At 34.8% G+C, this 27,655-nt stretch overlaps 1 protein-coding gene across 1 annotated transcript in view; it reads right to left on the bottom strand.

Annotated features, from left to right (window-relative positions):
* Positions 1–6,971: 6,971 nt before the first annotated feature.
* The window catches only part of CAPS2 (calcyphosine 2), a gene marked incomplete at both ends in the record, with an annotated part of 30,869 nt that continues 10,185 nt past the window's right edge, over positions 6,972–27,655 (bottom strand). Inside the window, 12 exons of the mRNA XM_084285796.1 lie at positions 6,972–7,147; positions 8,821–8,917; positions 10,010–10,129; positions 10,678–10,832; positions 12,383–12,453; positions 16,417–16,532; positions 18,583–18,676; positions 18,786–18,881; positions 19,716–19,790; positions 20,928–21,047; positions 23,043–23,110; positions 26,775–26,897. Coding sequence (XP_084141922.1) covers positions 6,972–7,147; positions 8,821–8,917; positions 10,010–10,129; positions 10,678–10,832; positions 12,383–12,453; positions 16,417–16,532; positions 18,583–18,676; positions 18,786–18,881; positions 19,716–19,790; positions 20,928–21,047; positions 23,043–23,110; positions 26,775–26,897 — 1,311 coding nt within the window. The remainder of the gene's footprint in view (positions 7,148–8,820; positions 8,918–10,009; positions 10,130–10,677; positions 10,833–12,382; positions 12,454–16,416; positions 16,533–18,582; positions 18,677–18,785; positions 18,882–19,715; positions 19,791–20,927; positions 21,048–23,042; positions 23,111–26,774; positions 26,898–27,655) is intronic.

Genomic DNA, 27,655 nt, shown 5'->3' with positions numbered 1-27,655 from the left:
CACATGGGGTGAGTGGAGCACTGATGAGACATCTCCAAACCAGAGGAAAGGGAGCAGCAGGGGCATCAGCGTTCTTGTCCGAGGCCCTGAGTACCTCTTGCAGTAGAAACCAAGAACAGAGACAGTTGCTGGGCCCTGGACTGATGTGACCCGCAAACTACAGGTAGCAGCACCTTCAAAGGTAGGAATACCTTTGCTGCAGTGCCTTAACCCCCCCCCCTCCCTGCCCCCAACCTTTAACACATGCAAGCAAAACTGAGCTGAGTGTTATACCCCTCTTAATTTCCCCTCAAGGACACAAGGCCTGCAGCAGCATCGGCTCCCTGGCAGTCTCCGTGCAAGACCTAAGGTGTCAGGTTTACAACCTGCACCATTCTACTTAGCTTGCAGTTTGACAGCCAGCAACACTGGCAAAGAGACAGAAGTCAGCTTGCCATTGCTGTACTGAGCAAAGCCGTTTAGGTATGCAAGGCAGCTAATGGCAAGGCATGCATGAGGAAGTCCCTTACTGCCACTTTGTTCCGCTCATGTTCTCGTCTGCTCCTTTTTCCCTCAAGATGGAGGCTGACAAAAACAAACACACACACAATCAACATCTTCCCTACTATATTTATTAGTAAATGTTTACTATCAAAAATGGAAGAAGTGCTCCCGTATCATGTAATAATTCCCCTTTAAAAAGTCAGAAATGTCACATGGAAGAAGATTAAAAGTATCCTACCAAAATAAATAAATTAATAAATTCTAAAGATCATCTCTTTGGGAGTTGCCTAAACAAAGAAAATCATCATCAACATTGTATTTTAAACCCTAGCTGTCTAGAGATTTAGTTTAGTGTTCTGGCTAACCTATGCAGAGAAGATTTGCTCTGACTTTAAAATTCTTTTCATTCTACAAAGTATCATTGATATTTGTTAAGCAAGAGGCAAGATAAGATGTTTGTGCTTACATTACACTTCAGCTGCTTCAATCATTAACTTAATATTCCCTGTCTCCAATCTTTTTTCCTCTCCTTTCCCTTCTCCCCTTTTCCAATACAAATGTTACACTTTCTGAGGCAAGGATTGTATCCTGAAGTAATTGTTTGCACAGTGCCCAGCTCAGCTTGTGGCTCAGTTTGTTTTTAGGGGCTTCAAAGCTAGAAAATGTATTAATGAAATAGTAACTGACACATGACGCACCTCAACAAGCTTCCTCATCAAAAGGAGAAGTATGGTGGAAGCCCAAACACAGAGAGATGCTCTAAAAGCAGAGCTGCCATCCTGAGCGTACTTTTAAGCTCCTCCAATGCTGTGATTGAAAGATTGCTACCCTGCTCCGGAAAGGGCAGCTCTGGTTTAAAAGCTAGGAGAATCAGAAAAAGTGAATATTATGCTCATCTGGAGAAAAAAAATGCCACCAGTTATCAGGCTCATTTACATTTTTTAATAACTCTTTGACTTTGACTTTTAACGTTAATTAATGTTAATTTTGAGAATTGCTTAGGATGTTTCCTGTGTCATCTCCCATCCTACAGCCATCCAGCCCCTTCTTTATGCAAAATGTGTTCAAGAACTCAGATGCATGAAAAGGTCTACAGGCATAGGCTTTCTTAAAGGAAGAGCATCATTGTGCCCTGATTCATCAAAAGCACATCCAGCTTCACAGTGCAGAACTGACAGAGCACACTTCCAGGAGTGCAGAGGCATGTCACCAGCCTCCCTTTACATTTTTGTTAATTTAGGTTACCGAATTGACACGTACCATGCTGATTTTTTTCTGATGCTTCTCAACATTTTGTATCAGGATATTAGGAATTAGCAATTAAAATGGTCTATTTCCCTATGGTTACTTAAAACAACAGTAATATCTAGAAGCTTATTTCTCAAAAGTACATTACACCCACAAAAGCAGAATATTATAACTTGGTTTGAACTGTGCTGTTGTATCAGACACTTCCAAAATGCTGATTTAAAAATAAATAATTAAGTGAAATTGTAGCATTGGTTTGACCTCTGCTACTGTTCCCTTTGGTCTTGAAATACTGAAAAAGGAGAAGAATTCAAGAACATCTATTGCATGAAAACAATGGCAATACTCACAAATGAAACGCGCGGTTAATCACTAACATCTGCAAAGCAAATACTATTGTCAAAGGAAATGACTTCGGGGGAGTAATTTTACCAGCGTGAGTACAGGATCTAATTCATGCCAAGACAAATCATAGGATCTCAGAATTAGTCATAGGAGTCATTAAACGTTCACTCACTTAACACAGGTTGTAAGAAAAGGGAGTATTGCTTAAGATAGATCACCAAACCTGCTATTTTAGCTTCCCCTGATTTTAACTTGCACATTCCGATAATGGCCTGGGATTTCCCCACATGAAGTGTAACTCAGGGTAAAGTGGGTATCACCCACAGCATTCTGATTCCAAATAAAATCCTGTGAGGGCCTGAGTCAAACCTCATAATAACAGCATAAACAGAATTATCAAAATTGGAATGATTAAAAAAAAAAAAAAAAAAAAGGACACCAGAACAGCAAAAGGTACCCTTGGAACAGAGACATTTGGAACCTAAATTAATCCGTTCCTGCTGAGCTTCACTCCCATCTTACAACTGAAGGGAAGAAGCCGTAACACATCCCTGCTTCCTTCCTGCAAGGAGCTCTTTGCTATTCCCTGTTGTTACTCCTACTCCGTTGCCCCTAAAAGTGCTAACATTTTATGGTCTTTTGCCTAACTCTTTTCCGAAGTCTCTCAGATTCCCTTCTTCTTCCAGAACCAGGGGTGGAGAGGAATGACAGAAAGAGGTCAAGAGACACAGCCAGCAAAAGATCCAAAAATACTAAACCTCTTTCACGTGAATCCAACTAACCCCATGCAACGATAACATGAATGAGGAGAAATAAGGCCACAAAATATGTACTGGATACTGTAAATTCTGAGTAAATGCAACAGATAACATGTCAATAAGGAATCTGTAATAAAAAGATGGCTTTTTTTTTTTTTTTTTTTTCTTGAAGGGTATTTTTCCTCTAATATCCATCTTTAAGCCTCTACTTCTCCAGAGTCATAAAGGTATGTAAGAGAAGTGTGAGAGTCACACAACAAAACAACTCCTGGGGTCAACAACTGGCACCTTCTTGCCACATTTCCTTCCAGTCCAGGTAATATTTTGAAAAGGTGTCTGTAGAAAGAAATCAAACCTGACTCAGCTTCTCAAAGACGAGAACATTAACAACATGAGAAGCCAGCACAGAACTGTCTCAGTCTCTGAATTCATTACTATAAAGGAGAGGAAGGATAGATTATCAGGTGCTAGAGTAATATGTAGAAAAAAAGTATTTTCTACTATCTTTTTTTCTGCCACAGAAGGATGCTTGGCTTGTTTTTCTATGGACTTAACTAGACCAACCCACAAGAAATCAGCTCTGGGCTCTCTCTTTTACACTAGATGCAGCATGCTTAAAAACAAAAACTAAGCAGCACCTCTCTACACACACATTTTAGTATTTATTTTTTCCTGTCTCCTAAGACCCATAAAATTTGAGCAGGTGGCAGTGGCTTTTATGGAAGAAAAATGAATTTGTGCATCTGAATCAGTAGCAATACCACCAAGACCATCCCAGGTGAGGATGTCACATACCATATTTCCATTAAGTGACAAAGTGCAGCTTCTGAATATTTGTACCCGTACTTGTGTTTTGCTTCTTAAAAATGTTCTTAAACATTCCAGCTAGCATTGCCAGTGCACATTCATTTGATGAAGTGGCCATAGCCCTCAAAAATGAGGAGTTGCACCACTTCATTCATTTCCACTTGTCTTCTGGGAGTACATACATTTATCAGGGCAAAATATTGGCAGTGTAATGCACTTCTGCAGTCCTCAATTACAGCTGATTGCTCAGACTTTTTAGCATAAGTTTAAATTAGGGCTGTCATGAAGACCACTAGTTATATTAAGCACTAACTTTCAGGAAAGAAGGCAGACAGCTTCTGTGACTGAGAAAACCCCATCTAAGAACACCCACCCTCTAATTCAGAAAACATAAGCAATTATGAGAAAGGTACTAAATACAGAAAACGTTTTGTTTGAACACATTTAAAGGCAGCAAGCCCCAGCAGATACCTCCAGCAAGTTTTAAAGCTACAAAATGTTGATCAAAGAAAAGGCTTTGGGGTTCATCAAATGATTTACAAGTAAATATAAGCAAATCAGAATGCAAACTGAGCATTGAGACCACTGTTACTGAAAAAGAGTCTTTTGACAGCTTTTCTGAATACAGGAACACAGAAATATAGATCACAACAGTTGGTTATGGTCATCTCAGAGTACAACCGTACAAGCAGATTTCCAGTATATTCAAACAAAAAATTTTACATGTACTAGGTACTCAGAGAAACAACCCATTGGGGTTTAGAGACTTGCATTGATTACTTCCTTACCAGGATTGTCTGCTATGGTGTTTGATTTCCAAAGAGGAACTGTCCAGGCTATGATCTCCAGCATTGTCAGATGCTGGTTTTCACTACTGATAATAAAAAGAATCCCACACCACAGACCCTGGTCTGAATACAGTTTCTGTTCTCCTAGTTTTTTCTGCTAACTGCAAGCATGGCGTGCCAGCCTTGGTGGAAGTTTCTGTCTGTTCTTTGTCACCATTTTAAGTTTAGAGAACAAATACCAGCAGGCAGATAGAAAGTGACTTTTTTAAAGGAACTTTCATGAACTCCATTATAAATTCACCAGAGACATCATAGCTGATGTTTTGAGGCAGCCACTGATGTATAACTGACCTTGTATTTAATAGAAATTTAATACCTACCAGGTTTTAGAGAATTACCAAAGTATGGGCTTGTATTTTTTAGGTAATTTCTGACCTTTAGAATTTATTGTAGATTACCCTATTAAGGATCTATCTTCAGATGAAGAAAAAACTGCATTATTACCAAAGTTATGGAAATATCTTTCATGTCTATCCTTCACCTAACCTTAGTGATAAGAACAATAATAACCACTTAATTTGCAGCAGGTATGACCTTTGCAGCTTGTGCTGATAAGAAGACTTACTAAGGAAGCATCCAGTTGTGATCAGTTTTTCTGCTCCATAGGATAATGTGGAATAACCTTCCTAAAAGCATCACCAGGGAGGTTTTCTCGCAAAAAAAAAAATTACATTAATACGTCATTTCCCAATCACTGTCACACTTATGAAGTCGTAACTCAATTTGGTACATTGATAAGTGAACAAGTCTAATAACAGAGTAGGTGATTCTTTAAAAGACTGTCAAAAATGCCACTTGATATTTTTCAGTTATTTGAACAGACACATTAACAAAGAGACCATTGTAAAATCTGAGGACACCTTTCTCAGAATCACCAATTCCACAAACACTAATCGACAAAGTCTTACCAGAAAGAGACATTCCAGTAGCAACTGGGAATTAAAAAATAAAAAATAATAAAATTTTATGTGCCACATCAGAATTCTTGCTTTAGAATAAGCATTGACAGAATCTGTCTTTCCCTGTAAACCAACACAGACAGACTTCTGCAGCCCCAAACTGAACTGAAAAAAAAAAAATCCTCATTTGAGGGTTTAGAGGAGAAATTGCAATTCTAGATACACATGCAGACATGGTACAAACAAAAGATAACAAAGCAATTAGAACAAGAAAGTGCTATATCTAGAATAAACCAGTCAGCCACAGAGGGACCAAAAGGCCCTCATTTTAGCATTCATTTTCAGCACTGCACTTAAATTCCTATGAAGCGCAAATTCTGTCCCAGAGGAAGGTTTTAACAATCATGGACTAAATTCAAAACTAGTCAGACATGCATGGAAAAAACTAATATACTTTAATTGCATAGGCTTAAAAAAATCCTGTTCAACATACAGTTAATTTTGAAAGGTATATTGAAACCAAAGGCTATCTACATATATATGTATATATAAAACTAATTAATAATAGATTTTTTATTTCTTAACACAATTAACCTTATAGAATTAACAGGATGTATTACATTGAAAAGCATACCTGGCTGAATATTTGAAGTAGCAAGGCATATTTTAATTTGAAGTTTAATTTTTGTTGAAAAATGTGTTTTTGTAATATATACTTTTCTGTTTCCTACTTTCAGAAAAGACATAAAATTATGTATATCAATGTGACAGACAATATAATTGATTAGTTTAAAAAAAAAATCACAGCAATAGAAAGTAGAGAAGCCAGATATTTAAATATAAATTTGTTTTGAAAACAATTTAGCAAAATAGAGAAAAAGAAGGACACTGAAAAATATATTTGTGCTTGTTAAAGCTGTTGGGATTCAATGCTCATCTGAAAATCCCTGAATAAAAAAAAAAAAAAAAAAAAAAAAAAGTCAGCAGAGATGGTCTGGACACTAGTTTAAAGGTTAATTGGTGTGACTTTCTCTGCATTTTCAGTACTGCGGTCTTCCTCCAAATTTGATGAGGATGGCCTGCTCTCTCTCAGGCTGACCACCAGCATAAAACATAAGAAACAAAGCAAAGAACGTTATAAGAAAAAGTATGGCATTTTTATAAAAAGAAAAATGAAGAAAAGCTACCACAGATATTTACACCATTTACATCATATCTAAAGCTTTACAAAATCATAAAACTAAAATTTATCTTGCACATAATCTCACACATTTTAGTATTTTAAAATAAGAGGGAATTCGAAAAAGACACTTCATTCTAGTATCAAGTTAATGCTGCCTTCTGGTATGGTGAACAGCCAATGAAAATGCATGGACACCATTTATATGGAAAAAGTGCTTAGTACTGCTCAACAGACTGTAAGAAACTTAACTTTTATTATTCTGAAAGCATCTACAATTTTCAGTCCTTTAAATTGATTTAAGACACTAATCGTGAAGTAATGCATGTCACAACTAAACTCTTCCTTGTTTAGTTCACTTCTTGTTCAGAAGGTCTTTCTTTTTCATTTGTCTTCTTCCACTCTAAATTCCCCAAGGGTTCCTTAAGATGTTAACAAAATCATCATCATCCATGATTCCAATACTTAATCCTTCATAGTAGTCTTCGAACTCAGAATAGGACACTTCATTGGGATTGCTGCAGGACTCTCCTAATGTTTCTAGAAATGATGCTGTAATTTCTTCTTCTGTAGCTTTGCCTGTGAGTGCATTTTTTTTCCATTAATTACATTTTCAAGACCAGTGAATATATGACAGTTAATATATTTTAGGAAAGAAAATCTAAGATTTTGGCTTGCAAATATTTTTCTTGAACAAATTCAATATTTCACAGGCGGCAATGAAGTCATTTGTTCACTTAACATCAGCTGCAGAAATTACCTTCCTTTAATAGCAAACTATAGCATTAAATATCATTGGAAACATGAGGCCAAAGTCAATTTCAATAGATTATAAGATCAGGAAGATTTTTCTTCAAATGACTGCTAAAACTGAATGGCACATTCCTTAATTAAAATTCTGGTAAATCAGAAGTAAACTTGTGATAAATCATGTGTTTAATGTAATATGAGTTCAAAGCTCTAGGAACAATTTAAGATGCAAGTTTACATTCAAAAATGTTCTGGAATTGACACGTGTGTTCTAGCAACTTAATAAAGATTATACTTTAGTTTACTTTTATTGCATTGAGGAAAAAAATGGAGAAAATATAGCATTACAGCAATGGAAAAAAAAATGGAATGTCCAACATCCTTAATCCACAAAATATCCTCACATATATTACTATTAAGGTCACTGGCAAAACAGAAAACATCTTTTCTTCAACTGGTAAAATAGAAAGGTTCGGGACACTAAGGAGACTCACATTAACTAGTTTGGTATCTGGAGATATTATTTTAGAAACAAAGATTTAAACTCTTATCTTTCCAATGGTGGTATTCAAACATTTCTGTGAAGCCTGAAAAATAACAAAGATACCAACATTTTCTCTGTAAAGAATGACAATCCATGTCCCAGAAATAAATTAATAATTTATTCAGAAGGATCCCCAAGTGATGAGTACATCTAGTGTCACTTGGAAGCCTTATAGAAGTTGAGGAAAACCAGTAATATGAAAAGGAGAGTATTCTCTTAATTTAAAATTACTGATATCATAGGGGTTAGTGATTTCTTGCACATAAGAGCCGATATATAACTACTTAAATGTAGTCCTACACAGGTAAGGAAAGGAATCTAACCTATATATATGAAGCATTTGCAGCATGATAGAAAGCAAGCATTAATTTTCAGCCTGGAGAAAAGGAGGCTCAGGGGCAACCTTATCACTCTCTACAGGTACCTTAAAGGAGGCTGTAGCGAGGTGGGGGTTGGTCTGTTCTCCCACGTGCCTGGTGACAGGACGAGGGGGAATGGGCTAAAGTTGCACCAGTGGAGTTTTAGGTTGGATCTTAGGAAGAACTTCTTTACTGAAAGGGTTGTTAGACATTGGAACAGGCTGCCCAGGGAAGTGGTGGAGTCACCATCCCTGGAGGTCTTTAGAAGACGTTTAGATGTAGAGCTTAGGGATATGGTTTAGTGGGGAGTGTTAGTGTTAGGTCAGAGGTTGGACTCGATGATCTTGAGGTCTCTTCCAACCTAGAAATTCTGTGATTCTGTAATATTGTGAATAGTAATGAATTCCATTACTATTTATAGCCAAGTTCCAGATAAGGTACATCATAGGTAATCAGAGGGAAAAAAGTTCATGTTAACAGCTGAAATGAAAACAGTTTATATTAGTTTCAGTTTCTGGATCTCATATCTCTACTAACAAGTTCATTGCTTTAATTGTGGATTTTTATTTTTGGTTGTTGTTGCTGTTAATGGTAATTACCTGCCAATACTAGTGGATGTTTCTTTGCACAGTAACATTTTCTGATGTCTACCATAGGAACACTTCCAGTTTTGTTGAAGTCTAGTTTCATGTAAGCCTAAACAAAGAGGAAAAAAAGGCAGAAAAAAATAAAGTCCAAACACACTTAGCTACCTAACACATATTTTCAGATCTCGTTCGATGGATTATTCTCATTTACCTATTTTATTTAAGTATTTTGAATCTACTATCATAGTCGCCAGATACTAGTAAAGGATTCAACATTATGGAATTTCACAATTGTTTTATCTTGACAACTTTTACTTCAAATGTGGTCCACTCACAAACTCAGAAAAAGTAAAAATAAAAAATTGTCTTCTCTCCAAAATTTCTAGCTCATCCTTAGAATCAGCAGTTAAGCTGCTTCCTTTCTGTCTCCTCCAATTACTAAGATTCCGGCATCATTCCAATGTGCCTCTACAGCACTACTAAGAGCAGCTTCACTTTAATTTCAACAGCTTACTCTAATACACATACCACTACATAAGGCTGGGACAGTCAGGTCATCCATGATTAAGAGAACAAAAGCATGTCCCATTTCTTGATCTTTATGATATCCCATCACTATGATACTGGCTGGTTTGTTTCCAGCATGAAATACTGGTTACAGTCACAATACATTGCCAATCCCTTTGTCTTTCCAGTTTCTATATAGACAAATAACAAAGTGACATTTCAAATGTAAAAAACTCTTGCAAATGTAATGCCTCTAATTGTATGTCTCAAAGAAGAGAAGTATTATTGCCTCTATTTTAGACATTGAGAAAAAAAAAAAAAAACGCACACAGTGCATATGGATAACAAATATAGTCATCTGCCAAAATACAGGAAGAGATTTCTGGAAGACAGAGCTTTGCAGTGCCAGATGCCTTACACACTGGAGTAAGCTGTAAGAATAGCATGCATACTCAAACCTAAAATAATAAAGGACTTGTTTCTAGGTTGCTGTTCAAAATTAACTAACTCAACAATGGAACAGCATGCTGTCTTCTAATTTACATTTATTTTAACACACTAATCTGACAGGTTAAAAAGTCAATTACCAGATACAAAATTTAAGAAAAAAAAAATTCAAAATGTAATAAATAACCAACTCCAACCAACAGAAGTTAGACTGCAAAATATCTACACTATCTGCAGTGAAACTTACTTTTCTTACAAATGCTTTCCGATATTCATTCATTTCTCCAATTATGGCACGAACAAATTCTCCATAATCAACTTTATCACTCTTGCTGTCATCAAGAATAAGCCACAAGGATTCAAAGTCCTGTAATTTTAAAATATTTTGCCAAAGTTTTTCACTATGTCATAGAAATAAAAAACAATTGCTACAACAGGAAATTACAATACTGTCACAAAGAACAATGTCCCCATCCAAGCTGACTCAAACACTTCTCAAAATAACCTAAGTCATCATTGGTCACTGATGACCATAATTCACATTATTAACCATTTTGATAACTGTGTGCTTTCCTTGTAACATAATATTTAAAAAGAAGAGCAATTAGTAAATAGTATCCTATAGAATATCTTCAAAAGGCTGAAAAAGAAAACTGGATTGCAATTCCACTTGCCCCTCTTCATAAGACAAGAAGATTGCACTCTTATTTGTTTCTTCATTCAAGAATTTAAATAGGCCTGAATGCAGAAATGCCAATATAACAACACAAGGAAAAAAAATGCAAAAATAGGTATTAAGATGTAGCTTTAAGCAAAGGGGTGATACCATAAATTAAAGTGAGATAAGTATTCACTTACCTAAGTATTAGTATATGAGTATAACCTTATAATTTCAGCCTTATAATTTCAACTTACCCCTTCAGGCACTTCCAGATGGAATACTTTCAGAGCTTCTTTAAAGTCTGCCTGAGAGAGAAAACCATTTCTGTTCTTGTCTATACGTCGGAAATATTTTCCTAGGCCTGTTACAACACGAACTCCTCTTTTACTTAGTGTTTCTCTGAGCATACCTGAGGATTTACAGAAGGAAAGGGCATAACGATTAACTGAAGTTAACCGTATGCTATAGGGCTGTTACAAAAGTAAACAAGACCACAACTGTTTTTAACACTGCTGGTTAAAAGACACATCATCACATCCAGACTCTCATACCTTTGATGACCTGATGAGAGTTCAAAAGAAAATTATCGTTTACTTAACATGTGAATAGAAATCACATAAAGCAGCAGCAACATTTAATAAAACATTAAAAAGATCACAGAAGGAAAGAATGTCTGTTGTGTTCAGATTATGAAACTGCTAACTTCCACTGGAATCAAATACATACACACTATTATTCAATGCCCAAAGCAATTCAGCAACACTACTTTGGTAATATAAACATCCCATTATGGGACACACAGTTACTTTTCTTCAGTACAAACATGTTAAATACACGTGGAAACAAGAACAAATATCAGTAATTCTGTAAAATCATTCCAAAATGTTAGGCAAAGAACTGTTTCTATGGTAAAAATGATGGCTTTACCAAAATCTCTGTGCAGCAGTTTCTCTTTAGGGCTGGGAGAGGAGGATGAGGGATGATTTTTTTCCAGTAAAGATCAAACTCAGAAGTACATTGAAATACATCTTGAAGTATATACACTACGCATTCTTCCAGGGCACACCAGCAAGTCTTAGATATGGTCAGATAATTGAGAAATCAGCTTGTGTGCATTACAGCAGGACCAAAAAAAAAAAAAAAAAAAAAAAAAGAGGTGGAGAACTAGAATATAAAAAAATATATCCCTAATGTGTTATTCCAACAATCTTTCTAAAAGTAAGTGCTCAACTACATTATAGTGATCAGAAAGTGCCTACTGGAAGTGGGTTCAGCTATTAAAAGTTATGCTGGAGATTCTACAAACTAAAAACTGTTCACTTCAACAGTTTTTGTGGTCTACAAGTTACACAGCAAGTACATAAACATCCTTCTACAGTTTTAAACACAAAGCTATGCTCTTGTCCAAAAGACTACAGGTAGGAAATTGGCAAAATACAATTACATATTCTAGAATATACTATTAAATCGTACTCACATATTTAGTACAGATAACATTGAAGAATATGAAAAAACTACTTTTTAATGGGTAGAAATAATGGCCAAAGAACTATCTAAAGCAGAATTAACTGAATAAATAAGATTGTTTGAATATTTCACCAGTATTTTTTTTTTAATTTGATGCTAATTTAACATAGGATCAGTGTTATGATTTAGCATTCTTTTTTAAGATTTTGTCATCACAGTGATATTTTATCTGTTACATTCACAATTATTGCGTACTGTTTCCATGATCTTTAGCCAGACTGTTTATTTAAAGAAGCAAAGTTAAGAGTAGAAAGTATTCTTATGAACAGTTTATCCCAGTATCAGATTTTAGTAATATTCTGATAAATATCTAACTCTTGGTTAGCTTCATTTATTCAAATAAAATCTTTGAAATGCCACCACTCTTCTTTGTGCTGAGCTATAAAGTCAGATACAGAAATTAAAAATAAGTGTGTTCTGGTAGACACAAACCTTGAATCTTTTTGAAAACTCTGCTGTTATCTTGCTCAGAACATTCTTGCTTGAATTCCTCAGAGGGAGCTCTAAAATAGCAACAATTTAAAGTTGATTAGTGAAAATTATTATTAGTGAAAATGTAATATTACTGAATTCAAAATAGTTGTAGTAAAAAATAAATAAATTTGAACTTTGTATTTAATTCTTATACTACTCTGATAAGCATTGCATCCAAGTTCTTGAGTTTGACGTGGCATACAAAAAATTCCTTGTTGAATAGTTGCAGATATAGAGAAACTCTTGTCTGACACTATTCCATTCGCAGCTCCTCTACCAATTTATAACTCATGCATAATTCCTCCTGTTTGTACAGTCTCCAGAAGCATATCTGGACAGTCCTAATCTTCAGCTCAGACCAGTGGAAAAGTTTGTTAAAGCAGCAACACTTAGTTACCAGGAAAATAACATGAAGTAGCTATAAATCTCTCTTTAAGAGAAAAAAAAAAAAAAAAAGAAAAGAAAAGAAAAAAGACTATACAAGTAATGTCTTGAATCTTTATTTTCCTAGCAAAATGTCTAAATTGTAAGACCAACAACTAAATGATTAAAGAAAAATAGTCAGCAAATTTCCACCTGTTTTATGTCTTGCCTCATTTATGATTAATGGAACACATGGGCAAAAAGACTAACGTTGTTATTAAGGGCAGAAGAGATTATCTTCCACGATGCAGATCAAGAACAGTATCACTTAGGGAGGCACTGGGGACCAACACAGCAACAAAGGAATACTTCTGCAGAGAAATGGAATTATTTGAAAGATTTCCATCTGACAGTATTCACGTATTTCACACACTATGAGTTCCTTACAGTAAGAACAGGTTCCATATTCTTTCAACCAACAGTATACGACAGTGTATGTCCTGAACCGAGGAAGAATTGCCATGGACATGGTCCATCAAGGGCACCTGAGAGCAGTAAGAGAGAATTCCAGATCTTGTAACTGCAGTGACCGTGCATTCTCCATGCAACCTACAAGCAGCTCCAAAGAGCAATGGCCATAATTTACTAAACAAGGAGATAATGAGAAATTTGCAAGCTAATGGATGGACATTTTTCATAGAAGGAATGGACATAGTATTGATAGAAACTTTGAAGAACCTGAAAAGTTTTCCACCAAAGATTTTAAGGAAGACAAATATGCATGTATGCTAATTATTGTTTAAAAACCTGCTTTCTTTGCTTAGTTCTTGCAGCACTACATAATGTAATCCATTTAAGAGGGCTCTAATAAATAAGTCATGGATTTCTAAAAATGCTCCACAAAAATGCTTGGGGAAAAAAAAAAAAAAAAAAAAAAAAAGCAAATGAACAGGACACAATAAATGGGAATCACACAAAAAGAGAATTTGTCCCAGTATTCTGATCAGCCTTCTTAAAAGAACACCAGCAAAGTTCAAATCTCCAGGAAAACATGTTTATGGATATTGATGCATTTTTATTTGAATGTTGAATAGATAAACATATACCCTCAGGGAAAATAAAATCTCCCTCAAATCAAGGAATCAATTTCTTGTAATATGTCCAGATAATTAAAAATCTGTAATGACAGATATTAATGACAGAAATGTTAACACCATTCCGAATTACTTTTATATTTTTTTTTCTGTGCTTACACTGCTAACTGTAGGTTATACACATCCAGAAGAAAGAAATGCTTCTAGTTCAGATATGAGTGATAAATTATGAAGGGAGGAGCCACCTTGTACTGGGACCAAATAGGAGTCTTAACTACCAAGGTTAAAGCACATAAAGCAAGGTAAAGCACGTAAGTTTTCTGTTGGCAAATGCATAAGCCTTCTCATTTCAAATACAAGCTAACCATTAATAAACACCTTATTGAAAGCACCTTATCTTTCAACAATGTGCTGTTTTGCATCCTCTTCTGAAGAAAACATGATTAGCTACAGGTATTTGACATGGAATCTGACTTAATAAATACTGAGTTTCTGAGGTCATTTGTTTCTATTCTCATTCCTACATGCTAACTATATGTCTGCCAAATGAAAACAATGTAAACTCACAGTAGTTAAAGAAGTTAACTACTAAGAGAACAAACTATGGCAAGGGTTTAGCCCAAAAGCTGGATCAGTGCATCTCAGGTTCCTTCACTAAAACTTATGGTGAAATTCTGTATTGTGTGTTCTCAGAAGGGCTTCCCAGTAATCCCAATCAGAAGTAAGTATGAAGCTTGATAGAAAAAATACTGTGGAAGAACCTACTGGAAGATTTAAAAAAAAAAAAAAAAGTGCTGTAGTTATCTTTTAATTACAGTAGGAAAACAGATGTAAAAACTACTGCCAGCTTCAAACTACTTGTTCACCAGTGCCTTGCCATGAAGGACTACTCCTTATTTTGGAGGCCGAAGACTTACCTCTCTGCTATTAAGAATTTTCACTCCAGTTTGGTTACCTCCCATTATGAAGTCCGTATGAACTTGTCCATATCAAACTACCTAAACTGTAAAGGCAACCATCTACAGAAGACAACATACATGTACTCTCACTGAAACAAACATAAAACACAAAAGATTCATAGCTTGTGGCAGAAGGGCGTAGCTGCTCCTGAAAATCTGCAACAGACCTTTTTGACTCTACCCACCTGAGTGGGTACATTAATCTGGATAAAAGGACTCAGATCATGAGTTTTCCACCAGAGAAGACCGAGTTACAGTTCAATAACACCCCCACCCAGACACAGCGTTCAGAAGAATTAGACAGACTTCAATTTACTACCTGAAAAAAAAGGCACACCTCAGGTTAAGAGTGTATAAAAAAGAAGTAGCAAAAAAGAAGTACCAGAAAAAAAGTAGCAGAAAATATGAATTTAAAACCCAATGAACAGGTCTTCATTCTCAGCCTTTCAGAAATAACACTGGATCGCCTCCAAATTCCATAGGTAGAAAATTATCAACAAATGAAAAAAAAAAAAAATTACCAAAATGATATGCTTCTAAGATGTAAAATATCCTACATAAGCCAACCAATATTAAACTATTTTATTTCATGAAGACCCTGCAGAGGGAACAGTTAGCATCATACAGCTATATGTTTCTACAACCAATTAAATTTGAATTTACAGTTTTATGGACTGTTAGCTCACTAGGGCCTCTTTGCAGAGCTTTCAGTGTAAAGGGACCTTAAAGTGAATATTACCGTAACTGAGAACAAGCTTCATATATCTCAACACTTGCAAAAAGAAAAATAATGGTTAGTTAAGATGTTCTGATGAAAGTAGTTTTTAGATACTAAATATATTTGAGGCTGTTACTGTTGGTCGTAGTCAAGAAGAGATTGTAGTACCAATCTTTTATAGATTGTAGATTTACAAGGAGAGGCTGTGAGAACTGAGAATATTTAGCCTGGAGAATGCTCAGGGTGATCTTACTGATATGTATCAATACCTGACTGGAGGGAATACAGCAAGTGGATGAGAAAATAAACGTGTTGAGAAATAAGATGCCCAAATGCCTGCAGTCTACAATGTGTAGCAGTATCTCAAAGACTGAAGAAAGAGCGCATACAAAAAGGAAGTAAGGAAGATGGGGAAAAAAAAAAAAAAAAAAGAAACCATCAATCCCTCTCCTGCCTGTGTTCAAACACTTGTATTGGCATAACTGATATAAGCAGTTAATATAAGCTTCACAAAAGATTCAATAATAATGTTGATCACAAAAAAATGATTTTTCCCCTGAACATAGTACATTAGTTCATCGCATCAGAAAAGTTTCAGAATATGGTTTGTGTTAAAAAGACTTCAAACAAAGCAAGTAAGATAGCTTCATATTTAATTAATTCTTTTTTTCAAGTTACTCCTTATCATTCTAGGAAGTTATTGAATTATAGAACATCCACTCAAATCTATTACTAATTTCTCCTAACAACAGCCTAAATACAGATTTTTTAACAGTATAAATAACATGTTAGAAGCTCTTATAAAAAAAGTATTTTTTGCTTAAGGAAGACTAATCTGAAAAAGTTAGCTGCACTTACTTGAGAAAATCCATAGCTGTTTCATCAATATTTATCACACGAAGGGTGAGGACTGGGTTCTGCTTAACACTTTCTGGAAGATTATGATCAACACTTCGGAAAGTTAGGTTAGCTCCCTGTTGGCAAAACATAGAATGGTTTACAAACAGGTCACATAGTTTGTAGAATATGTTCTGCAAGACTTTCAGAAGTATGATCATTAAAGTCTTGCTATGAAACAATGGAAAAAGTGTAACTAAGGTCAGTTAACCTTATTAACAGAGCTTTCCTAATACTAAATAAAAACAAACAGACTTCAAAATAAAACTTTATCTTCTACGTGGAGGTTTGTCTAGTAAGAGCATCTACTCTACCCTAATTCACAATTGAGTAATGTGATACTATAGGTTGTTGTTCCATCAGCCAGGCTCTACTTTTGTATTTTTCTTATCCCTTATATTCCATTCTTATGGAATCCAAAACTCACTGGACCACAGAACAGAGGATCACAGAAGGTGCCACAATGATTCTCTGAGAGCCAAGTTTTCAGACTATAAGAAACCCTCTACAGTTACACTCAATAACCTACAATCATATTTAATATAAACAAACAACCAAAAGGTAGACATCCTTGCAGTGCTTAAATATGTAGTTATTCTTTAAAATTACTGTATTTCAGTAATAAATATTGAATAAAAACACACTAATAGTAGTAAAAAGTTCTATTCAGTACTGTCCCTTCTGAGTATTAAAACTCCTCTTCCCTCCAAGCTGGGGACAGGGGACATAGCTTCTTTAACTTTGGAAAATATGTGAGGTAACTGGTTTGTGAGACAGAGAGGAAGGGAAAAAAAAAAAGAAGAAAAAAAAAAAAAAAGAACATTGTGAAGAATCAAAAAAGCAGTAGCTCTAACTATAATATCCATGCAGGCTTGGATTCTAAAGATTCCAACACCCAAAGTAGGAAGATATTGCTGCTGTGCAAGTGTGTCAATCACTTGGACTTTGTGAAAGATTTGTGTATCTTAATGTCATCCGGGAAACTGAGCTTGAAGATATGGATATTCACAAATACGACATCATTCCAAAGAGATAATGGACTCCGGGACAGTATATTTTGTGGATGTCTTTAAGACACACCTTTATTTAATACACATTCCCATAATTCCATTTGCAGGTTGCAAAGATACAAATGACAACCAAAAAAAAAATTTCTAAAAAAAAAAAAAAAAAAAAAAGCTTCAATCTCCATACCATAAACAAAGTCATCTATTTCATTTTGGAAACTCCTATATGGCAGCTACATGTAAACTGCTAGGGTTAATCAAGTGCTTACATAAGGGTTACAAAATGCTAAAAGCTGATGTTGCCTTTATTTACCTTCATTCAAATGCATGTTGCCTTCATTCAAATGCATTGGTTGCTCTAAACTTAAGATTTACAGGAGTATGCAGCAAAAACATCCTGTATTTCAAAATTTATGAATATTTATGAAAATGCCTATATTTAAAAACAATGAACACTTCACCAAGTACAGATGTACAGCAGCACAGAAGACACAATATGATCCATAGTCAACAATCAGGTTATCTGGTGTATCAAGTCTACCATAATTTTAAATGTTCGGTTAAGTAGAAACTTGACTATACATGCTACTTATTCAAATGATGTTTCAAACAATCACCTTTTTAAAGAAAAGAAACAAAACAAAACAAAAAATTGTAACAAAAGCTCTCTCTATAAAGCTGGTGGTAAATATTTTCAAACTTTTAAGTTAAAACCAATTCCCTCATGCTTAAAAAAATATTCAGTCAATGCCTTCATCAAAAACATCAGCAAACCTCACAAAGATCATTACTTTTTTAAGAAGTACTGAGGTCTTCTACTTCAGAGCTCTCCTTCCCAAATAGTTCATTTTAGCTACAAAAAGGTCTACATTGTCTGCAGTCTTGTGCCCTCTAGTGGAAAATCTACAAACTGAAGCCAAAAGTGGAATCCCTAAATCATGGGACAGCAAAATAGTCCAGACTCCTGAAAAACTTAGTTTAACAACATTACTGAAGGGAAGACCAGAAGTCTTCCCCTAAATGCTAGATAACAATTTTCAGTTTGAATATCTAAATATTATATCTAAATATTATTTTCAAATCACCAATAAAACTGCCTTGCATTCAGTAGAATACTTACAATATAGAAGTCACTAAGATCATAAGCTTTTCCCTTCTTTTGTCCTCGCTGATGATGATAAATTCCCTTCTGAATGAAAGGCAAGGCATTTGTTCTGTGAAATAATTCAAAACTAATCTTAAAACAATTACACTTATTTATGTTTGATAAGTACAGTGAAAGATGTTTTATAATTTATTTTTTTTTAAAGTAACTTAACCTACCTGTTTTTTCCAAACTGCCGGAATTCATACACAGTAAGGGATTGGTCATATGCAAAAAAGAATCCAATCAACTCTCTACAGGCATCACGACCATTTCTAAAAGGAAAATTGAAAAGCACCTTTATGTTTTTGCATCTACACAAACCTTATTCAACCTAAACACAAATAACACTTCTATTTTGAAATATGCATTTTATATCCAATCTTGCGTATTGTACAATCTTTATCTTTGAAAGAGCCATCTATTTTCACTAAACCATTCTGGAATCCATCTTCTGGATTTGGGAACACATCTTAATGCAATATTCTGTTCCATAACATTAAGAACGTCTTTCAAAGCTTCATGTTTTAGTATGCCAATATAATTTTCATTCGCTAAAGGATGATGTAAATCTGGACTACTGCATTCTTTATGGTAGATGAAGCTATGGGGCTGAATCCTTGACTATGTCTATACAGCCCGCTGCTCCAGAGCTGAAGAATATGTTTATGTCACCACTACTCAATTCAGAACAAAGATGCCCTCAGCTTGTAAGCTTAGTATGTAAGGAGCTACAAAAAAGACAAAGCCATCCTTTCAATCCACAATGGTTGCCACACACTAAGAAAAGGCTAAAAGAATTTACAACTAAGTGACACGTAATGGTGAAGAGCACTCTTTTACATCCCTGTGCCAATTGTCCTGCACAGAGCTATGACTGACATGATGGTAACATTACTTATGTATCTTAATGCTGTATAACGGGACAGTAAACCCACTGTATCAGCCATGTCAGGTGTATTATATGCTCTCTACCTGCATAGCATATACTTTTTTTCTACACATGTAACAGAGAAGGAAAAATTCAGTGCAATTAAATATTTCAACGAGGTAACAACTATCATTCATAAATTCATAGAATTAAAAGGCTTTACAGAATGTGTGATTACCTTGATATAATCCTACTATCAAAGCGTAGCTTGTTAGAGAGAACGCTTTCAGTCAATCCTGATTTGGTCCTTATTCTGTGAAAATAATGCAGCATATTAATGATATCTATATGCTCACAAAGCAATGGTGCATATGAAAATAACCATTTCAAAACAGAAAAAAAATGTAAAATACGGTATCCTTGGCAACTGGCTGAGGATATGGTTCTTGTAGTTGAATTAGAAAGCAACTCTGAGTTGCAATGTGGAAAGCACACTGTAATTACATCATATGAGATTACATCTACAGAAAGCATAGACATGAATGGGATATTTTGTTTATATGCACTTATGTCAAGAATTAAACCTCTACCAACCATCATGCTTACACCACTCAATCAATTTTCTTGCAAAATACCCATGTGGGGGCTTCTTTCCTCACTTAGATACTTTATATTGATTATAACCAGTTCCCAAAACAGAGATTTGTTCATGTGATGAGTATAGCAGATTGAGACTGAGAGATTGTTCTTGAAACAGTTTTTTTTTTTTTTGCCATTTTTTTCTTTTAAATAAAATGATGATGTTTGTTGAAAAAGACTTCAGAAGATCATGTTAAAACATACAAAGCAGGGATATTTGCCTGCATGTTGAGAAAGATTAACATAATAAAAACAGGAACTGCAGAATCATGTTGCTTTCAGCATGCATTGCTGAAAATCAAAATATTTTCTCATTTTTTCTTAAGCTGTTGGAGTTACTGTTTTAATGCTCACAGTTCAGAAATTACATTTAAATGCCAATTTTTCAGCAGAAATCAAAACATGAAGGAAAAGTATGATTATATTGTTAAGATCTACATAAGCATTTATAGATGTATATTTATGTAATTTTAAGCACCTCAGGATGAGAATCTCTAAAAGCATACATCAGCATTGCAAGGATTCAACCAACTCAGACTGAGAAAACCCTGTGATAAACAGTATCAGTATGAGCTTAAGATGGTTCTTCCATGTTTTATAAATACTATGAATCATTATACATAGAGAATCCACAAATAGGTCCCACTAGGCAATTATAGAAACAGGGGAGGCAAACAATAAGACCCCAGATGAAGTTGTTTGTTCCAAGTGAGGAATAAAACACCTGGAAAGGCAAAGAGAGACTGCAGAGCCCAAAATAACAACAACAAAAAAAAATATTTCTAAAGAATGACCACTAGAGAAAACTTACTTTGTTTCATGCAGTGTTCTTTTTCTAAAACGCATGGGTGTGTTCCCAAGTCCCAGAAGTCCATGAGCTTCCTTGGAAACATCAGCACGTGTGGATTGTTCTGGGTCACTTATAACAGCTCTGACCAAAAAGAACAGGGAGAAGCTCCCTGACTAACAATAAGTTTAAATTTCAGTTCTAACATATTCTTACTCAAGGAAGAAAAACAAACAAAATAAATAAATAAAAATGCCATGTGAATAATGCAATAATAACACGTTGAAGTTAGCCATTACACCTGCATAAATTTGAGGGAGGGTTTCTTGTTTATTTGGTTGGTTGTTCTTTTAGGTTTTGTTTGTTTTTTGTTTTTTTTTGTTTTTACAAGTTCTGAAATCCATTACTCTAAATCAAATACATGAAAGAACAGTCTGGTAGTGCACTACTATGTAATAACTTTGCAGATAGGCAAATTATTTTCTTAGAGTTTTGGAAGTGATATTAAAATATCAAGATATTAAACTGATTATTAAGATAATCAGCTGACTAACAGTATCAGTTTAATCTTAGTATCTTAGTATCAGTTTAACAAATAAACAAAAGAGAAGACCCCTTAAAATACATGCTATTGAAATCAATAATTAATAATTATTAATTATTAATTTTTACAATTATTTTACAACAATTATTAATAATATTAATAATCAGAAGGAAAAAACAATTTTGCATAGCTAATGTAAATTTATAAACTTTCTCTCCGATCTGTGCAGATCCAACTTTGCACACATCAGTTATAATAATTTAACTGCAAGATTGGTTCTATTAAAACAATCAAAAAACCTTTTGTGTTTCCTTTAATAGATTTTCCATGTGACAGTTTTGAACTAATCTTTCCTGATTAACAACCTGCTATCTGATACCAATTTGTTTGGCAGTACTGGCACAGTTATATTTGGAAAATAAACAGAGATTTTTGCAAGTAAAAGTTCATCTTGATGAAGCTGCAGCACTACTGGATATTGTTTTGACTTTGTCAACAGAGCAGGAGATGCACGGATACATGCAAAAATAAGGAGAAGCAGCTGAAGAAGGTTAAGAATGGAATGACCATCTATGATCCAAGATGCATAAAACCAATCCAACACCAGCAGCACTGAAACACTTCAACACAACTAGCATCATTTTAACACAATCTCTGTAATAATCAGCTCTAACTACATCATTGTAAAGATATGATACGGGACAAGCATTTCTTAGTTGTTGTTTGCTTTGTTTTAATCGGTGATTTCTGTACTTAAAGATACATTTGGCTTTCTGGGCTGCAATCACACATCGCTGGCTCATGTCGAGCTTCTCATCAACCGACACCCCCAGGTCCTTCTCCTCAGGGCTGCTCTCAATTCATTCTCTGCCCAGCCTACATTTATGCTTGGGATTGCCCTGACCCAGATGCAGGACCTTGCACTTGGCTTTGTTCAGAACAAGTTTATGGGAACAATAATAAGAAAAATAATTTTAATATACTCATCTTTACCTATTACTTTTTTTTTCTCCTCCTTAACCTATGATGGGATCTTTGTACATAGAAACAATGCTATCTTGGAGGTAAAGGCATAGCAATGAAGTTAGGAGAGCTTTCCTGTACAACCTAGATCAACTTGATTAATCTGCTCCTTTTTTTTTCCTTCCTGATTAACACTCATATAATAACTCCTTTACTTCAGAGAGATGTTGTGTCAATATTAATAAAGGAATTTTAGTAAAGGTGACAGCCTTATAACAGGAAATAAATACTAAAGATATGTAATTTGTAACAACAGGTATCCATATATATTGCAGATGTAAAAGAAGGTTATTTCTGAAAAGTACTGTTACTGTAAAACCCACAAATTAGATTCAGATGTAAAATCAACACTTCTTCTCAGATGAAAAATGAACTTAAACATAGCACTTGAAAGTGATTTTAGATTAAAAAGGTTTTTCACTTAAAGGGATTTTAGAAATAGCACTATGTAAGACTACATAAGAGTTACAATGAGGTCATCAAAACATCTTCCAAGCAAGAGAAGTCAAACACTCTCTGACCTAAATTCTTCTGTAGGGAACACTGTAGTTTAACGTTGTAAATTCACTTACCTGGATAACTGATCCACCATCACTTGTTCTACCACAGCCTGTTTTCTCCGCTCTGCAGCAACATCCTCCTGTAAAGAAAAACTGACTGAGAGAAAATGAAATTTAACAAGCACATCAAATACTAAAAGAGCTCTTAGGACAGTGTACAGAGATCACAATCTTACAAATGTCACAATTAATTTGGAATTTTCAAGGGTTTTCTTCATCTTTTCAATTAGAGTCCTATTTGCATGACAAATAATATTCTCTGCTACACACTTAACTTGTCTATGCATATTAGATGTCAATAAATATGAGATTTCTAATATTTCTGCTGACAGACAGATTTCCTTATCTTTTATTTCCAATAAATTTTCTAAGTACGTTAGAGCCTGAGGAATTTCACACTATTCCAAGTACCATGGTTGACACAGATTCCCATTGAAAGAATGAGACTACAGCAATAGTTGGTAAAAAAATAAATAAATAAATAAATAAAAATAAAAAAAAAAAATAAAAGGAAAAGTTTATTAATGTTAAAAGCTTAGTCTCAGCTCTCAGTTTCTATTTGCTGCATGCCAGAATAATGTTCTACTGAAACAGACCAACCGGAAAACCCTTTCCTTATAAAAGAGAGATCATCCTAAGGGGGCAGGAGATTTAACAGGATCTTACTGCCATTTTTACTTTAGAATAACAGCCAAGCATAACTTTGTGCCGTTCACTGTAAAATGCTTGGTATCATTGGGATCATCATTGGTTTCATAGACAGAAAACCCAAGGCACAAGAGGATGCCGAAGGTCAGAACAGAGGCCACTGGCAACCATTATGCCCCACCATCTCACTTCATCTTCCAAATCTCCAAACTTTTTCACCACACTTACATTTCCTTTTTCTTCCCCCAACTTTATTTTTGAGAAAATAGAGATTGTTTCCGAGGGCTTTAGACAACCTCTTTGATGACTTGTTAGCTATTCTGAATCTGAAGAATTAAGATATTTTTATGGTTATTTTTTTCCCCCACATAGATTATCACACACCAACCAAATTCTACACACACCAAGTCTTCCCATGGCTGAAGAAGAATTAAAAGTTGGTTCCGAAACAGAAGGTAACTAATGGATAATCCATAAATCCCCAGAGATGCTATGGGTATTGTTCACAAATCTTCAGGTAAATACTGATTAGCATTAGCCCAAAACAATGAAAAATTTAACATCAGACCAAATGGTGTTTACACTGATTTTAAGCCTTAAAAGAATTCTAAATTGTAGCAGATTGGGGACTTTTTATTTTGCTTTCATATTTCATTTTTGCATCTAACTAACAGATCTACTGGTATTCCAAATTACTGAGTCTCTGACATTAAGAAGCATTATGTAAAGGAAGACACACTGATAACGCACAGCAGTGTTTCTTAAAACTCAGCGTATTCCAAGGATTGGTCTTATAGATCTAAAACAGCTAGCATGATAAAAAACTGATTTTGGAAATTCAACTTTATACTTTGTATTTCAGTTGAATACTAGAAGGTCACTAAATGTACTCTCAGAAGAAAATCTTCCATTCACCTCTTGGACAAAATCTCTACTATGAATTTATATAACTGCTGAGGTAGACATTGAGCTTACAGCAACTCTCGATGGTTAATAAGATGCAACTCTTTTGTCCACAAAAGAATTATTTATAGAAAACAAACCTTCCAAAAAATATTTTTATCATATATAGTGTTCTTTAGCTATCATACATTTACTGCAATCCATCTTGGATAAGACAATTCTCAACCCAAGCTAAAGAAAATTTAAAAGAAAATCTGTTTTAATGTTAGAGGTTTTAGCAATGATTATGGTAAAAGGAAATGTTAAAAATATTGTCATCTTAAGCAAAATTTTAAAGCACTTTAAAATCAAATGCACATAATTGGGACAACATATATCCATTTGCATTATTATAATAAGGAGTAGTTACTTCTGATTTTTCCATTATTCTTACTTTTGTCAGAATCTTGAACCTGAGAGAACCCTAGAGAGGCTCCTAGAAAGAGAGAGACAGCCTGTGCAACTATGAGTGCTCATCAGTAACAGAAGGATTTCTAAAGGTCCCTGTGACATGTTGCTGAGACACCTGCTGGCTTCCTTTTAAAACATGCCAGCTGCAGTGTACCTGTCATTTGTGGTTGGGCACTGCTCCTTTTCTCAGTCTTTTCACGGTATTTGATTTAGCATTAAGTAGTTACTGTAATGATACTTCAAAACAGTTTGCCCCACTAGCCTCACCCAACAATACAGATCTTTAAAATAATTCTAAAAATAATGAACAGGAAGTTCTTCATAAGACTACTTTCCAAAAAAGATTTTCTGATCGTGAAAACGATCAGTAGCCTCAATAGTGCAACATTCACTTATTAAGCAAATAATTAGATTTTATATGAGACAAGTCCCACTCTAACGAGATTAGAAATCAAATAGATGTTTGCAAGGTGAACTTCAGTGCATAATGATGAGCAAACAAAATAAATGAAAAATTATTTACTTTTATAGTCTCATAAAATTTGTTATGGCTTAGTATTCCATCAGAATGTTAGAATGCTAACTCTGCTCAGCAATACGTATAAAATTCACTTATGAAAGACATCACTCTGCATATGCAAATAGTGAAGCACAGAGTACCTAGTCTCAAGGTTCTTCATCACTGTAAATAATCCCAAAATCAAGATTTAGCCTTAAATGTACAATACTCCTTTTGCACAGTCCTAAAGAGAGTAAAAATCTCTCTGTATGTAAGAAATTAAAGAAACTTACTGGGTATAAGTAAATTTATTATAGTGAAGCCATGCCTGTTTCCACTCTGGGGACCTCTCTCTCCCCCAGAATCAATAGGATAACAGGAAACTGGAGGGGAACTAACGGAGGGGAACTAACAGAGCATTGGAGATGAAGCAATTGAAAGGAGAGGCTAAAGGAGTTTGGCTTTGTTTACTTTGCAGAGGAAGCAGCTATAAAGTGTTCTAAAAGCTTCCTAAAACCAAAAGACAGTTACAAAGGGTTTTTTGTTGTTGTTGTTTATTTTTTACTTTTGCAACAGTGGCCAACATTATAAAAGGAGGTCAATGTCACAAATGGAGCCATGGGAGGCTTGGTAAGGGTAATAGGAAGAACATCTTCACAAGGAGAGTAACACAGCAAAGGAATATGTTGCTTAGAAAAGCTGTAGAACTCCATCCTTGGATCTTGAAGATTCAGCCAAATCCATAGCTGACCTGATCTAATACTAGCAGCAGAGCCCATATTGCTTATGAAGCAGGGTCTCATCACATACTCCATTTCAAGAGATAATGACGGAAAACAGCTTATTTACGCTAGAAACTAGTCAGAGTAAAAGCTGATGCAATCATGAAATCCATGAATTGTGGAATGCAGGCTCAGGTACAAGCTACAGACAAGAAGAAACAGAACAGTATGGTCAGGTTCACATGAGTCACTCAGTTGATCTGCTTAACTGTATTTATTTATATTTAATTTGCATTCTTATTTATACATATTACTGCATAAAATACAAGCATTGCAAATAAGATTAAAAAATTGCTCACTGGATTGCTCAGTTCAACTCCCACTAAAATAGATGTTCAAACCCCCACGGTTGCAATTACAGACTAGGACCAAATCATCAAAAGTCTAACTTCCATTGAACATCTGGGAAGTCATTCTGCATGTCTAGACAGTTAACAGCCTAATACCAGCTAAAACACTTACAGCTTCTGATTTTCTCACACCATGCTGCATATTGTAGGGCTTGCTTGTGTAGCATTGTTGCAGAAGAGCTTTCTCATCAAGAGCTGTAAGATCGTCCTTGTGCCCAACTTTGAGCTGTGTACCCTATACAAAAACACATCATTTTCAGAAATCAAGTTTAATTATTAAAAACAATTTTCCTCAACGATTTATTAAAAAGGGTTGTTTATTTGAAAAAGTCTTTCTCCTTCTTCATGCTAATTAGAAAAAGTAAAGACATTTTAAGCCAAGATTTCTATGAAAATTGAACTTATAAATCTTGCTCTCAAGTCTTCCCTTAAAGCTTTTGAGCCCTTAACAACAACTATCAACCATATTAAAAAATAAATAAATAAATAATCAGAAGTACCTTGGTCCAAAGTACCAATGCTTTGTGAAAAACCATTAGCAAGTCATAGATGGTAGACTGTTAGTCCCTCACTCAAGAAAAGAGCTCATTCTTTCTCTGTTGCATTCAAGAACAGCCAAGAGAAAGCAGCAGATTTGCCATCACATGCAAAGTTCACCATCACAAAAGTGCCATTTCTTGACCAGCAAAGAAGTTAAATAAAGGCTGGATAAGGAACAGCTGAAGTATATTGCTGAACTGGGTCTAAGAGACTTGTAAATCAGTCTGAATATATTACAGAAGTATTTCCCACATGGGGGATATGAAGCAAGGAGACTGTATGAACAAAGGAAACTGCATTTACAGAAGCTGGGAAGGAGGAAACATGGGACACAAATCAGTAATGTAGGTTTCATTACCTATTCTGCTCTAGGAGCAGCTTCTTTTCAGAGAAGTTATTGTAAGTCCCACAAATCAGATGATAAATATCTTGAAATCTATCGAAATTTATTAT

Source organism: Netta rufina, assembly GCF_964035555.1.
Source record: "Netta rufina genome assembly, chromosome: 1".
Classification (NCBI taxonomy): Eukaryota; Metazoa; Chordata; class Aves; order Anseriformes; family Anatidae; genus Netta; species Netta rufina.
This window is presented reverse-complemented; position numbering and strand designations above follow the sequence as displayed.